Consider the following 16,834-nt stretch of genomic DNA (forward strand, 5'->3'; position numbering starts at 1 on the left):
TTATCCATCGTGCATGCTGTGATTCAATCTTATCACTACAACAGGTAGCCTAGTCGCCTACCTACTACTAGTAGTACTACCTAGTTAGACCTAGCCTCTCTCTAGGCTTGTTGGTCACAGCTGCAGATACTATTACTAGCCTACCTACTACTCTAGGCCTTCTGACTTTGTCTCCACACAAAATAGAGGCCTAGAGGTTAGTTAGGTAGAGTGGCGGATTTACTGGCTATCTACCTTGTGTGATCTTGTGTTTAATAACCCTACCCTAGCTAGGCCTACCCGGCTTTGATTACAAATGATGGAGGCAATACAGAGATTGGCTAGATCACTCCGGAATGCTCGAACAGTTGAACTTCCAAAAGGTAAGTGAATTAAAATTATAAATATAAATATTCATATTTCATGTTGTAATCACTATTACTATATATCGATCGGTACTCAATTACCTTCTTATTAAAATTCTTCTACAAATTAAAAATATATTTTGGAAAATATCTTCAATATTTAGAATTTTAAAAAATGGGACTACTGTCTCGCATTTCTCTACTGACTCCTATTACTCATGGAAATATTAATTATTATCCCCATCATTCAACTTGTAAATATTAATTATTTTGAATGCTGTAGAATCTTCTTTGGAACACCACTATTCAGAAGAATCTCCTATAAGGAGACACTTTGTGTTGAAACGAACAATGGGATATAGTTATTAGTGAATGCTATTGCCAACCCTATTTAAAGGACACTTTGTTGGTTCCTGAAGGTTTCCCCTTAATAGAGATTCTACTGATAGTTTTTCTATCAAAAATTTCTTTTTCCTTAAAGTGAACAGTATCTCTTCTAGTTCTATTACTAATTTTATTCCACTGACATAAAATGTAATTATAATTTAAAACATTTATTTGGAATTTTAATATTCTTTTTTTTTCACAGATTCTAAAGCAGCAGCATATGTACTTATGCCTATGATAATAGCCAATCAACATAGGTAATTTGAATACTATAATTATAACTTAAAACAAAAGCAAATATTGTCTTCAAAGTGAATCTAAAATGGAGCCAACGGACACGGAAAGTAATGTATTGAGTCAAATTAGACAAGGACAAAACAACAACTTGTTCAAAACAGGAAAATATAGAATCAATTGATTTGTTTATGTGATTTAAAAGCTGGACTAGTTGCAGCCGATTGTCTGTTGGTTACCTGTGCCCTGGAATTACACAGAATTTCCTGTTACACCTAAGGCAACGCTTTGATTTGACCAATCACACGCGAGTGATTTAAAAAAAAGTTGCTTATGATTTGTCAACCTCGCTTGCGTTGCGTCTATGTACTTGTGTTCTGTCGCTAGTGAGAACCAAGCTGAATAATGTGTCTCACGATCTTGTAGCAGAAATGCTCCAGAAGTGTTGTTATAACAAACAGTCCATGAACATTCTATTTAAAATGATTAAATAATGTACATACAACTTAAATACTAAGGACTGTATTGTGCAACATAAGTTGGGTTGTGTTGAAATCTGTTTGCAAGGACTACAGTAGTTCAGTTTAATTTCTTAATTTTAATCTGTTTATATTCATTTATTCTCTCTTTCAGATCAGTTTCTGATCTTCTTAGTAGTTCCAGTTTTGATGTCAACTTTGTATTTGGTAGAGCACAGCGAAATCTGTTACACATTGCAGCAAAGTATGTCATATATTAACATACAGTATCTTGTTCTCTGTGGTGTGTTATACCATAATCAGATTCTTAATCCACAACACAACATCATAAAAAAAAGTTGGGGTAGCTGAAATTTTTCTCAATACCTTTATATATTTCAAACGTTGTCACATATCATAATTATTTAAAAATAATTAATTATTATAATTTATTTGATTCTTTTAAAGCACAGAACATTATAAAATCTCAATGTACTTTACATAAAGTAGACATTACAAATCCGAAATATTTAAATAATCTTAAAATACAAAATCACAGTACAATTTATGAAACATTTAAAAAGTTAAATTATCAGCCTTGGTATCATCAAATAATGTACCTCAACATCAATATTGACATTATAATCATTACTTTCATAATCATTTTCATAATCATCATACTATAATTGAAATCTTTATTTTATTACTGATAATTATTATCCTGTTATATATTATGGTTTTTAATGCCATCATTTTAATCATTATCAAATATTAAATATGTTTGTTCTTCCCCAGCTGTGGTAGTTATGAGGTTTTGTGTATTCTATTAAGAAAGGGAGCATCACCTAATGTACAAGACATAGCAGGCTGCACCCCATTACATTTAGCAGCTAGAAACGGGTAAATAACCATTCATTGTTTTCATTGATCTGAGTAGGTAACGTGGAGACCTGATGCCTCTGGTTCAGGAACCCTAAGTGGCCCTCCAACGCTGGAGGACTCTGGCATTTTTAGCCTTTTCAACATTATGTTAATGCCTGTTTTTCCGATGGGTACTGCTCAGGGGCACCCATAAGCTCCTGGCTCATGAGTGAGTACTCATAGCCATTACACCACTGTCTATCTACCTTTACTCAATTTAGTTTAATTGTTGCCCAGTTTTTGTTCCATATATAGACAATAAGATAACTTTTTTTATGCAGATAAAAGATTATTTCATTCATTCCACAAACAAATAAATGTATAGTAAAATGGTCTTAATTAATTGCAAATATTATATCAATTTTATGGAAATAGATCAATAAAAATGTTCTTATTATTTTTCAGGAAGAAAAGGTGTATGACAAAGCTATTAGAGTACAAAGCTGATGTTAATATATGCAATAATGAAGGCCTAACGATGGTACAGTAATTATTAAAATTGTATATTCTAATTTAATGTATGTTGGTATTGTATATAGGTAGGTATTGCATAATACGGCTTTACCACGTTGAAACACCGGTTCTCGTCAGATCACCGAAGTTAAGTGACGTTGGGCCTGGTTAGAGCTTGGATGGGAGACCATCTGGGAATAACGGGTGCTGTATACGGAGCTGGGGTCCCGTTAGGCATTTGAAATCAGCACTGCTGACTCTTATGGCAGCCCCTGCATCTAGTATCTGCCTCAGACCTCTGGTCAAGGTGGGCACTGGACGAGAGAAGCCCTTGATCAATGTTAGGACCAATCAAGGTGCTTTAAACAGTCCTGGCTTTGTTTGTATCAAACCTGTTAGTGGCGTTAATTATCGCTGTTGGTTTCGATTAAATAAAATTTTAAAAAATAAAAAAAAAATTTTATCAATGATCATGTTTTTGGACTTTTAAAATTACGGTAATTATTATTAGTGAAATATTTGATTTTTTTACAACGTTATGATAATCTTATATAATATTATTATTATCAATATTATTATACAGTAAACATGCATTCACAACTGAAGAAAGAAAGGTTTAAATGTTAAGCTCCCAGCTTATTAAAAAGCTTTGTTTTTTTAAACCTGTATTATACTTAGATTCACTGGCTTGCTGTAAATGGCCGTTCTGAGGCTCTAATAGACGTCTTTCAATATGTTACCAATGTAGATGTTGAGGTAATATTTTATTAAGTTCAAATTATTATTTTAATGTTTAAACTGTAATATTATCTGGATTTACATACCTGTCTGTTGTTTTAAATTACATAGAAAACAGCAATGCATGTTGTTGATTCATAAAAATGTCAACGGTCAGATAAGCATTTTGATTTATCAATAGGGTCTTGCACACTTGCTTTGGCATGCTTCCGGTCTGGGAAAATCAAAACAAACGTCAATGTTTCCTTTTGACGCACCTACGTGCTTATCGACCGTTGCATAGCCATGTGGAGCATCATGTTAAAGAATAAAAATATATTCTATTATTAATTTATATCATTATGATTAATAAACTTGACCATTTTCTTTTGTTATAGGATGGGCAGGGACAAACTGCTCTCCATGTTGCCTCACAAAATGGCCACAAATTAGTAAGTTCTTTTTTCTATTCTAGGGAGAGCTCATTATTTATAAAATTTGTATAAGTTGTTTGTTCTTGAGAAACCCTACTACTCATAAATTTAATTAAAATTTTGAACTATTTTTACTTACAGACGGTGGCATGTTTGTTAGATCATGGTGCACGAGTCGATAAGATCAACTCTGTTGGGCAAACAGCACTATACTTTGCATGCAGGTAAGATTAGGTTTTTGTTTCTGAGAGAAGGGGAGGAGGGAATTTAAATCCTTTTTATTGTTAAATATTACAAATTTCTATTTGATACATTTATTTAATATTAATAATAATATTTAACGTCCATTTTTTTCTTTCTTTTGTGGGTTGCTCACCTTTATTATTTTCATTTCCATTATATACACATGATTGGTAAACTTTTGAAATTGTTCACTATACTATTACTAAAAACATTTCATACAAACTATTGTATTGTTTTCAGTCATGGACAGTTGGAAGCAGTTCGTCTTCTGTTAGATAAGAGTGCAAAGCATTTCTCTGATGAAAATGGAATAAGTCCGTTGTTGAAGGCTGCACAGGGTGGTCACGTTTATGTGTGCAACTTGCTGCTTAAAACATTCCCTAAATTATGGACACATTTGATTGAGTTTAGTGTCAATGAAAAGGTTGATGAATCTAAGGTAAGTGGCAGTGTTGTTTTTTTTCTTTAGCCTGTTCAATAATGATATAAAAACTCTCCCATCCTCCCACACCAGAATCTGTTGCTTTGCTATAAACATGATTGGGCACAACACAAGACAACCTTGAATCCCTAAAGCAGAAAAGTACTTGGTTCAAATCCACTTAGATGTCAGTACCAACTTTTATAAAGCTCTATCTACACTTTAAAACTTTATATAACAAGTAATGTGCCCAAATTTGGTAGTGATATGACATCATCATGTAATCAAGTTTTTTGTCAAATAAAGTTTGATAGTGTAGTTTATGTAAAGTATCTTGTGTGTATGTTTGTCTTTGGTGAATGGAGTATTTGTGCTAAGTAGTGTGAAAGGGTATTTGAAACATTTATCCATGTCTCATCTTGTTTATATTCCAGCTGTTGTCAGTTTATTGTAAACTATGTGAAGAAGGCGGTAAGGAAAAGAACACGATCCTGGAAGGCCTTGCTGATCTTGCTTCAGTTACTGGACACAAACTTCTTAGGTAAAGTCAATTTTTAATAAGTTTAAAGGAATTTCATTTCAGAATCACTGTGTATTAGGAAGCATTCTACTTTTAGACAGATATTTTAAAGCAATTTTGTTTTTTTAGAATCAATTATTTAATTTCGTAAGATAGTAGAATCAATATAATGTATGCTATGATGTCGTAAACACACAACTTCAATCAATTAATAATAATTTATTTCTCAAATAAAAACAAAATACAGTTAACATTTTCTAAAATAATAAATGAAAAATGAGAAAATGGGTACCCCACTGGAAGCTTAGCTTTAAAATGTGGGGTTTGGGCAACATATTTAAGTAAGGTAAGGTAAGAAACATGATAATGAACAAAAAAGGCATTTAACTTAAATGAATGCAGTTATAATTTAACTTAAGACAAATATATTATTAACTTAAACAATAATAGTAGAAACAAGGTATTCATGTAATTTGGACTTAAAACGAGATATAAAATTAATAATTAGAAAGAGAACTCTTATGGAAGACTAGCTTTATAATAAGATATTATATTATAATTTTTTAGATGTCTATTTTAGACATCTAAATTTATCAGTAAATGAAAAAAAATTTTTCTTTCTTTATTTGAAAGTCATACTAGTACCATTGACGTACAGGTAAATGGATTGAACCGATGTGTTCGACTCCTCACTAAACTGTACAAGAAGTTTTTCTGTGCCAGAGATGATGCACGAAGCCACAGATATTCACCTCCTCCAAGTGTGTTTCAGGTATGGCACTATTTTATGAATAATTCTGTAGATAATCTTTGAAATGAAAATGCACTTTTTTTTAAAGATTTGTGTAAAATATATTTTTCTTTTTATTGTCCAGCCTTTAGAAGCACTATGGAATACACTAGAACAGTGGTTACTACTGATGGCAAATGAACTAGAAAAGCTTCCTCTTACGGCGAAAGAAACCAATAACACCGATAAGACATCAAACAACTCTAGTATTCCTTCGGAAGACAAAAAGGTTGAAAATAAAATCAAGCAGAAAACCGAGTCTAAAATAAAAGAAAAGGTGACTAGCCATCCAGTATCCAGCACACCAGATGGTCTTCCAAAAGTGACTAATGAAACAACTGAGACATCGGATGAAGTGGAAGTTATCCTAAAAGAAGGTAGTCTTGAGGACAAGAAGATCATAGAACTTTCCAGGAAGTCGATGGCACGTTCTCTTTCCACAGACAACTTTCAGGAAAGCGACACTTTACCAATCACAGCTGATCGGGTGTGTGCTGTCATACAGGCTTTCTATACAACTTGTTCAACGCAAATGAAACAAACGTAATCATTTTAATTAATTGTTTATAAATTTTAAACAAATACATTACTTTATTCTTTGACTTCCTCTGTTAGGCTGTAATTGTCTGTTCATCATGTTTTCTGTTTCAAGCCTGTACATTCAGTGTATGTATGACATTAAATTTAACATACCACCTCTAAACCAATCTGAATGCTCTTATTTTATAGAATGACGCCTCCACGGTTCATAGAATTTGTTTGTCGCCATGACACGATTCTGAAATTTTTTGTTACAAAGTAAGTAAAAAAAAATGATATAATATAATATACTGGTATTAAAAGTTGTAACCAACAATTGTACTATTAAATATTATATCCTTATAATTATTATTAAAACCAAATGATAATTGTAACTTGCAAGAATATAGTGTTTTAGATTGAAGCTTGAAATACTATTTATGGTTCTAGGACACCTACCCCCTAGACAGTTACCCCCCGGATATTTACCACCCGGACAACTACCCCCTTAGGACAACTACCCCCCGGACAACTACCCCCTTAGGACAACTACCCTCTTAGGATAACAACCCCCCGGACAACTACCCCCTTAGGATAACTACCCCCCGGTCAACTACCCCCCCCCCCCCCCAATCCAAAAGTAGACAAACGGTTTCTGTAAAAATGAAATCATCTGTTTTTAACGGGTGTTTCGAAACTAGAGATCCGAGACCAGAGACCTGACACGAGACCCAATACGAAAAGGGAGACCTATATTTGGGTCTCCCTTTTCGTATATTAGGGTCTCCCTTTTCGTATAGTGTGGTCTCTCTTTTCGTATAGTGGGGTCTCCCTTTTCGTATATTTGGGTCTCCCTTTTCGTATATTTAGGTCTCCCTTTTCGTATATTAGGGTCTCTCTTTTCGTATAGTGGGGTCTCCCTTTTCGTACGTGGGTCTCTCTTTTCGTATATTTAGGTCTCCCTTTTCGTATTGGGTCTCGGGTCTCTGGTCTCGGGTCTCTAGTTTCGAAACAACCGTTTTTAACCGATTATTCTGTTTAACAGCACGCTAGACCCTAGATGTGCTAGATTTAAAGTACCGTATTTATTGACAAAACGGCCTGGGCTGTTTATTGTTTAGGTGGTTTTTAGGTGGACGTTTATTGAAAGAAAGTTGTTTATTCAATGGGAGGGGGTATAATCTAATGGAAATAGACGCCGATTATTAATTCCATATGATGTTTCATGGGGAGTGACATGATCACCGTTTATTTGAGGGGAATTTAATTAAAGATCGCCGTTTATTCGGTGAGTGAACATTGAGGTCAAATATCAAAAGTGATATTGTTCTTCAAGTGTACAAAAATACAAAATGACAAATTTGAGACAAAAATTAATTCTTTTAAGACCAGTGGTTATCGAAGCATTGTCCTGACGCAAAAATTATTATTATTATTAGCGAACCCAGTTTTTACAGTAAATACAGGGAGTACTATATAATACGTTCGACTATCCTATGATCATGTGTGACAATCTTCAGTTTATACCAGGCTATATTTATGTTCAATCTTTTACTTTTGTTTACAATAATGAATAGTAATTCGTCAAAGTAACGAATTAAAATATAGTTATTAATTCCTATTATACACTGTTGCAGAGTCAGGTTGTTGAATGGTCTAGGTGGTAGTTGTCCGTCCGGGGTGTAGTTGTTCTAAAGGGATAGTTTTCTGGGTGGTAGTTGTCCAGGGGTTAGTTGTCCTACGGAGGTAGTTGTCCTAAAAGATTATTTGCCCTCGGAGTATTTTCCAGGAAGTAGTTGTCCTACGGGGAGTATTGTGTCAGAGGTAGTTGTCCGGGGGGTAATTGTCCGGGGGGGTAATTGTCCGGAGGGTAATTGTTCCTAGGGGGTAATTGTCCGGGGGTAGTTGTCCGGGGGGTAGTTGTCCTAAGGGGGTTGTTGTCCTAAGGGGGTAGTTGTCTGGGGGGTATTTGTCCGGGGGGTAGTTGTCCTAAAGGGGTAGTTGTCCTAAAGGGGTAGTTGTCCTAAGGGGGTAGTGGTCCAGGTGGTGGTTGTCCGGGGGGTAGTTTTCCGGGTGGTAAATGTCCAGGGGGTGAATATCCGGATACGACTATTTATGCATCATTTTTAATAATATTAATAATGGTGGAAATATAGCGCCTAATACAATGTTTCGAAGCGCTTTACACACAAAAAGAAGAAAAGCAGAGGAACTATTTACAACACTTCGTTTTCCAGCACTTTGAAGCTCCTGTATTTTAAATATTGTTTACTGAAAGTTCAAGTGAACATTAACATAAAAAAAGGTACAGATAGTAGATGTTATTTATGAATTATTGTATGTTTTATTTCAAGAAATCCAAAAGTAATATTCAACTACTTTCATTTCTTACTGGAGTGTCCTGAATTAATGGCGTGCTTCCTGAGCATCATTCAGACACAACCGTTTAATGACCGCGTTGAATGGTTCTATGAGAATCTTCACATTGACAAAGAAGAAGATTTTCTTAGTCGACCTACATCAGATGTTATCCATGTAACAAGAGGTTGGTTAATTATTTTTCACTTGGCAAAATGGCCTTATATTGACCATTTTAGTAACTCCCTACTCTGTAACACAGTGTCATATTAGCGTAGCTGCACTTTAGTTTGGCTTCAATTCACAGCCTTCGTTCTGCTTCATCGGGCTCTTATAGTAAATGAAACTTTCTTTGTCCAAGAGACAATCAATTATATTTTAATATAATTGATTGTCTCTTAAAATATTTAAAAATATTTTTTAATAGTAATTTTAAATCTGGAACCCCTCTTTAAACTTCAACATTTTTAAATTGTCATTTTTAGATGATCTTTTCACTACCAGCTGTAGTGAGGTGGAGAAGGCTGGTAGTAAAAAGTTAAAGCAGTCGATTGCAGTAAATTTTGCAGGAGAGTTGGGAGTGGTAAGTTTTATCTTCAATTTATTTATTTCAAATATGTAAACCCTACTGTTTCTCATTGGTCTACTTGGTGTACTAACTTGCATACTATTATTCTAGTTGAGCCTAGAATAAATCTGTTTTTATGTTTTTGTTTGTTGACAGGGACAAGGCCTAGTGCGTGAATGGTTTGATATTCTGTCTAAAGAAATTCTCAATCCTGACTATGCACTCTTTACTCCCTCAGCAGATGGTAAGTTATTATTAGGTCACAATATCCCTCCTAACTATGCACTCTTTACTCCCTCAGCAGATGGTAAGTTATTATTAGGTCACAATATCCCTCCTAACTATGCACTCTTTACTCCCTCATCAGATGGTAAGTTATTATTAGCTCACTGAGGCTTTCATGGTATATAGCAAATCCCTTCACCCTAATGCAGTTTTAAACCGATTTTCCACTAGACGAATTTGTGGGAATCAAAAGTGTTAGCTTATACACACAATGTCGGTACAAATGAGTATAATTAAAGCATCCTCATTATCTAGCATGTATTTTATTTGATTATTCACACATTTGCTTATATTTTTTTATGGAATTTTATTTTTCTAAACAATCATTATATTTTTTGTTTTGTTTAGGTGCCACATTCCAACCCAACAGCAATTCATCAGTTAACCCAGATCACTTAAACTTCTTTCGTTTTGCTGGTTCTGTTTTGGGATTAGCTCTTTACCATCGACAGCTTATCAATGCGTACTTCACACGCTCATTTTATAAGCATCTATTAGGTAAGATCATATTTTAAAGTTTCCTTTATAAAACTGTAATATAATTAGTCGAGCCAAGTGGCCGACCATTGTTATGGTTGTAGAACAAGTAGAATAAGACTTAAAACCTTTCAGAAGACTAGGGGGTTACCCGGTGTACTGGTCCATTAATTCAGCCCCTGTCATTGTGGACAGACGAACAGGCGCCAATTGGTGGCAGCACTCAACATGAAGGGACCCTTAGGGGAGAAGAAAGTTGTGGTATGTGTTGTCCACACCTGTGCGCAAGTCAGCCTAGTAGGCTGCAAGTCACAGGTTATTCCGTCATTTACACATCTCAGCCTAGTAGGCTGCAAGTCACAGGTTATTCCCTCATTTACACATCTCAGCCTAGTAGGCTGCAAGTCACAGGTTATTCTCTCATTTACACATCTCAGCCTAGTAGGCTGCAAGTCACAGGTTATTCCGTCATTTACATATTCTCAGATTAACCTTTAGATTTTATTTGTTTTTATTTCTAATTGTGATTATTTTAGGTATTCCAGTGAGTTATAAAGATGTATCTTCAATTGATCCGGAATATGCTAAAAATCTGCAGGTTTAGTATACAGAACATTTTTTCAATTACAGTATCCTATATTAATTTGAAAGATGCCTTTGAGGGACACACCCATATAAGGGGACACCTATATTAATGTTAAACGTATGAGGACCAATTTGTTTGGTCCCGAAAATGCACACTGTATTATTATATTAATTATACAGATACACAATGTAGTAAATTTGTCAATGTTAGAAGGTTTTTTTTTTTTTTTTGTTACTAAAAATACTTTATTTTACAGTATTTTACTGTACAGTACTTACAGTACAGTATTTTTACAGTATTAAAATACTATATTAATGATTTCAGTGGATACTGGATAACAACATTGACAACATTGGGTTAGAGCTAACATTCTCAGTCCAGACTGATGCATTTGGTATGTTACAAGAAGTTGAATTGAAGCCGGGAGGAAGTAAAATAAATGTTACCAATTCTAACAAGGTCAGTTTAATGAAATATAGACATAAAGGTAAACCACATGCCCTAGAGTTCTAAGTCTTGCATTCAAATATAGAATTGTACTACTTCTGTATTAATTGTATACACTCTATTCTATGCCTGCTGTTGAGGGTAGAATAAACCTAGGCTTAAGTCTAGAAAAATGGTAAGACCAATCCCAGGCTTCTATGTGTTATATTTCCAACACTCTACTGTTTTCCAATTTTTCTTTTTCCGTGATGGATGAACTTCCTGGCCTAGTTAGCATAATCAAACATTATGTCCTCAAGAAGTTGCATGTGTAAATGTAATTAACAAATGCATATTAAAAAAATCTCACTTTTCATACTTCAGGATGAGTATGTCCAACTTGTTACTGAACTTCGCATGACAAGAGCCATTCAACCACAGATTGACAGCTTCTTGAGTGGTTTCAGTGAGTTTATCCCACCACCTCTACTACAGCTGTTTAATGAGTATGAATTGGTGAGTACAAGATACATGGTTTGTATTGGTCATTAAACCAATGGAAAATCAGGGAATTTTACTACAATATTTTGCAATCATTTTCAGGGCCAATGTTGGTAGTGATATTCCCAAATATGGTAGTGATATGACAACATCATGTCCATATAGGGGCACGTATCACATTTTTTGTCAAATAAAGTTTGATAGTGTAGATAGAGCTTAAAACCAGGAAAATTATAAAATTTTACTACAATGTTTTGCTTTTTCTTTCTAACAGGAGTTACTACTTTCTGGACTGCCCTCTATTGATGTGACGGACTGGAAAGAAAATACAGTGTACAACGATTGTTTCAATGAAGAAAATGAGGTTGTCAAGGTAAATTGATTTTTGCTACAGAAAATGTAATGGGCTTATAATTTTTGTTTTTACCCAAATATCTCACCCTAGTCCCTCCATGATCAATGGCGTAATGGCTATTAGTGCTCACTGGTTCAGTCCAGAGCATGAGCAGCCCTAATACTACTGTACCCAGCATTAGAAGGCCCCTCAGGAGTGCTAAACTAAGAGCCTTTGCCCAATGAATTACACCACTGCCCATGATGTCAGAGCCTAACGTATTGTATTAGTGAGAAATTACTTACAGTGTTTACAGTATAATGTTTGGTTGTTTTAGTGGTTTTGGGAAGTAGTGTCTGAGATGACACCAGAAGAAAGAGTTCTGCTTTTGCAATTTTCTACAGGAAGGTAAGTATTTGCTTATTATTATTATATTAAGTACTATATAGTATTATTTTATAGTATACAGATACAGTACATCTCACATCTCTGATTTATCTTGCAATGGACCCCATTGGAATCGATCTTATGGGTCGTCCTTGCATCCATTCACTTTGGTTTTATTCAATTTTAATATTCCAATTGTTTGTATTTTTTCTTTGTTATGTATTTTAAATGGATGTTTGAATGGATGCTAAAATATTAAAAAATAGGCGTCATTTTTAATTAAAATATTTGAAAGCGTATAAATAATTGTAAATGATATAATAATAATAAATTTTTCAAAATGTTGGTGATATAACCAGACAGTTTGATTAACAGAGAGTAAAGTCACATTTTCCCATCTTTCCTTTTTAATATATTGTTCTCTATAATTGTTCAGTTCACGTGTACCTCATGGTGGTTTCTCAAATCTCATTGGAGGGGGTGGGATCACTAAATTCAACATCTCTTCTATGAACTACCAGTACAACATCCTCCCCACTACAAGCACCTGGTAAGTACATTTTTGTTCCAAATAAAGTATTTCTAAATGTTTAAATTGTGCATAGAAGGTAAATTTTAATTATTAAAATAATTTAAACACCGCTGAACTACAGTATATTGTATAAATAATGTAGAAATTCTATTTTAAGTCACATAAACGCTTGTTTTATTTCATGTTCATTTGTGTATTATATTCATTGATATTAATAATAATATAGATAGAGAAATAATAAGTGTGAACGTGATTTTAATCAAAGATTTTGTTGCTATTGGTCTAAAGCTCCGTCTACACTATCAAACTAGTTTGACAAAAAAAAGGGTGATGTGCCCAAATATGGTAGTTGATATGTCCATATATGGGCACATCACTTTTTTTTGTCACATAAAGTTGGATAGTGTAGACAGACCTTAATATTATGCAAACTAATTATAATTGCTTATTATTATATTATTTCTGTTATAAGTGTAAATATGCTGAAACTACCTGAATACAAGAGTAAAGGAGAACTAAAAGACCGTCTTCTTGTGGCGCTTCGATGCGGAAGTCAGGGTTACGCAATGGCTTAGGAATATTATGCAATATGAATTGTGTCATGAGGTTGATTGTAGGAAATGTTTCATGTAATTGTAAACGTTATTATGTGCAAGAGGATGTTTGTATTAAAATGAAACGAAACTACTATAAAACAGTCATAGGGTTATTAATCATGAAGGCAAATGTGTTTATTACATTTTGTATACAGCTCTGTCTACACTATCAAACTTTTTGAGACAAAAACATGTGATGTGCCCATATATGAACATGATGATGTCATACCGCTACCATATTTGGGCATATTACTACCATATTTGAGCACATCACATTTTGTCAAGCTAGTTTGAAAGTGTAGACAGAGCTTCAGATGAAAATCTATAGTAGATCTCTATATTGTAGCAAAATCTCAATCTTTGGCTCATTTGGAAAACTAACATTTTTATTCATGTTACTAATAAATTTTCACACTGCATACATTGTTACAGGTTGTATCATATTTTGAACATTTTCATACTTGTATTCACAAACCTTACAAAATATCAGGAGAAAATATGATACGATAGTATTTATTTATTGTCATTTTATGAATGAGGTACAAATGAAATTTGGTTGGTTGGTTGACTTTGTGATTTATATAGTCATAGTCATAGTCATAGTCATATATACTTTATTGTCCATTTAAAAAACAGAAATGTGATTTGAAAACTGGCAAAATACAAAAATATAAAATACAATTTACAAAAACACACACAAAAAGTTAAGAGGCTAAAAATTGTTAAAATTAGATAAAAATTATCGGTTACAATTACATTTTACAATGTACAATATACAATATACAATGAATAAACAAGAATATTTCTTACAAAAAACGCTGCTCGCTTATTGTTATTGCTAAGGTCAAGTCTGGGGGTCACTTCATCTCGCCTAGATACTTCAAGTATCCTATTACAAACAAAAACTTCAATGGACTGTTTTGATAATAATTCAATGATTATCTGACAGCGAATTATAGTAATATCATGGGACTCATAAATACCAGAATGCTTTGGGATTTGTCGTTAGACTCTTTTCCCAGCCGTTTTTGGATTCAACAGGTGGTACCAATAAATTATAGTGGAGTTTCCATTTTAACAAAAATGTCAAAGTGTAGTACTATAAAGCTGCTTGATTTCATCTAATGAATGAGTCATCTCGTGTGACGTAGCGGGCTAGAGCAGCAGCGTGAAAAAAAAGCTTGTGGCCAATGAATCTAAAGAGATCTTACAAACTTGCTATTAAATTTGTAAATTGAATTATTAACAAATTGTTTAGTTGAGAGCGCTATTATTAGCACCATGTACTGCGATTGGTCAGTTACACATGCACAGTAACAACTCGAATAATCTCTGAATAAAAAAAAAACCAGATTCATCACAAATTATCTTCACATTACGCAAACCTGGTTACAACTTGTAACAAGTTACTTTTTGCAGATGTTCAAATCAATGTCCGTAGTTAATTGAGTCTGAGATTCAGTATGTTATTTAGTTTATAACAGTACACTATATTTAGATATTGTATATGGTGCCTGGAAATTGTATTCAGAAGGTCTCTAGTGACTAGTTGTAAAACAATCTTCATTGAATGAGGACTCTTAACATGTCTGGTCATAGTTGTTAAGAGTTTGACTCAAAAAATTACTAAACGGCAACCCACTTTATGTATTTGTAAATTTGATACTGGCTGGCAATTGTATTCTCCAATAGTGGTTCTTTATTAGTGACCAATCGTTGAAAATCCTCATAAATACATCTGGTAGAAGTGTTTATTTGTCCATGCTCTGTCAAACTGTCTTTCAGTGCAGAAACCCAGACCAATTTTCAACAGGGTAGATCACACAAAATTCTGTTTTTTCACACATACTGTATTCAAATTAGCTGTAATATTAGTAGCATCTTCTATACCATGGAAAGCAAGGGGTGTCATTTGGAAACAGATATTCATTGCGTAGATATGGGACTGTTCATTGGACCAATCATGTATTAATTGAAGCCCTGTCTACACTATCAAACTTTATTTTACAAAAAAATGTAATGTGTCCATATATGGACATGATGATGTCATATCAGTACCATTTTTTTATCACTAACATATTTGGGCACATCACACTTTTTTCATCAAACTAGAAAGAAGCCGGTTAAAAAGATACTGAGGGCAAGTTGGATATACTAAAACATGTTGGTGACTATATTCTGTATTTTTTCACTGTCAAATAAAAATATATACATTTATTTTTATGTGCATTGTACTGTAACATTTTATCACCTTAGAATAAAGCTAAAATCACACTGGTTATACGTTTTATGGAACGAAAGACGCCGCTGTTCAACTCTTCATCATTTAACAACATGGCGCCATCTTTTGTTCCTTGAAATGAAACTTAAATGTGAATGTAACTTAATATAGATATAATTTTGTAAATTTGTGCATAAATCCATTCAATAATTAAAACTGTCTGTTTGATTTGATTGTTTTAGAATAAGCAATTTGTGTTCACTTTTAGATAATTATAGATGAAATTATTTGCAATGTTATTATTTTGTAAATATCCCATTAAGATTAAGACAAAAATTTGTCTTTAAAGTATTATATATTAAAAATAGGTATATTAACGAGTAGGAGAATGGAAAGCCCTGTAAGGCAGTGCATATAGATAACAGGTAGATCATTTATATAAAAAGACTATGTATATATTCTACAGTATTCTATTTCTACATGTGTCCAAGGTTTGAATAAAGTGTAATACAAATTATAATAGTATATTGAAACATTCATGTAATATAAACATATTAAAATGAGCTAATATTACTATAAGTGCACGTATATTGCGTTATGTGCACGTATATAGCATTATGTGCACGTATATAGCATTATGTGCACGTATATAGCATTATGTGCACGTATATAGCGTTATGTGCACGTGTATAGGGTTACGTGCACGTATATAGGGTTATGTGCACGTATATAGCGTTATGTGCACGTGTATAGGGTTATGTACACGTATATAGCGTTACGTACACGTATATAGGGTTACGTGCATTTATATAGGGTTACGTGCACGTATATAGCATTATGTACACGTATATAGCATTATGTACACGTATATAGCATTATGTGCACGTATATAGGGTTATGTACACGTATATAGCGTTATGTGCACGTATATAGCGTTATGTACACGTATATAGCATTATGTGCACGTATATAGGGTTATGTGCACGTATATAGCGTTATGTGCACGTATATAGCGTTATGTGCACGTATATAGCATTATGTGCACGTATATAGCGTTATGTGCACGTATATAGCGTTATGTGCACGTATATAGCGTTATGTGCACGTATATAGCGTTATGTG

General features: G+C 33.6%; 1 protein-coding gene and 1 pseudogene across 1 annotated transcript; both read left to right on the forward strand.

Annotated features, from left to right (window-relative positions):
- Positions 1 to 89: 89 nt before the first annotated feature.
- LOC140051169 (E3 ubiquitin-protein ligase HACE1-like) lies at positions 90 to 14,085 on the forward strand. Its single transcript, XM_072096302.1, has 24 exons — positions 90 to 362; positions 934 to 988; positions 1,599 to 1,688; positions 2,219 to 2,323; positions 2,750 to 2,825; positions 3,476 to 3,553; positions 3,913 to 3,966; positions 4,090 to 4,172; positions 4,432 to 4,630; positions 5,047 to 5,153; positions 5,766 to 5,904; positions 6,008 to 6,465; positions 6,652 to 6,720; positions 8,796 to 8,986; positions 9,285 to 9,382; positions 9,524 to 9,611; positions 10,001 to 10,150; positions 10,666 to 10,727; positions 11,040 to 11,174; positions 11,526 to 11,657; positions 11,917 to 12,015; positions 12,314 to 12,384; positions 12,800 to 12,913; positions 13,368 to 14,085. Exons 1-24 carry the CDS (start codon positions 296 to 298, stop codon positions 13,468 to 13,470), a joined length of 2,823 nt encoding a protein of 940 aa, XP_071952403.1. The 5' UTR covers positions 90 to 295; the 3' UTR covers positions 13,471 to 14,085.
- Positions 2,896 to 3,013, forward strand: LOC140053091 (5S ribosomal RNA; annotated as a pseudogene).
- Positions 14,086 to 16,834: the final 2,749 nt, after the last annotated feature.

Source organism: Antedon mediterranea, chromosome 6, assembly GCF_964355755.1.
Source record: "Antedon mediterranea chromosome 6, ecAntMedi1.1, whole genome shotgun sequence".
NCBI lineage: Eukaryota > Metazoa > Echinodermata > Crinoidea > Comatulida > Antedonidae > Antedon > Antedon mediterranea.

Bases quoted from the DNA above. Each gene is read 5' to 3' on its own strand.
- LOC140051169 (XM_072096302.1), top strand. From the start codon at position 296: ATGATGGAGGCAATACAGAGATTGGCTAGATCACTCCGGAATGCTCGA. The intron at 989-1,598 runs GTAATTTGAATA...TCTCTCTTTCAG, and splicing joins ATAATAGCCAATCAACATAG to ATCAGTTTCTGATCTTCTTA. The intron at 8,987-9,284 runs GTTGGTTAATTA...TGTCATTTTTAG, and splicing joins TGTTATCCATGTAACAAGAG to ATGATCTTTTCACTACCAGC.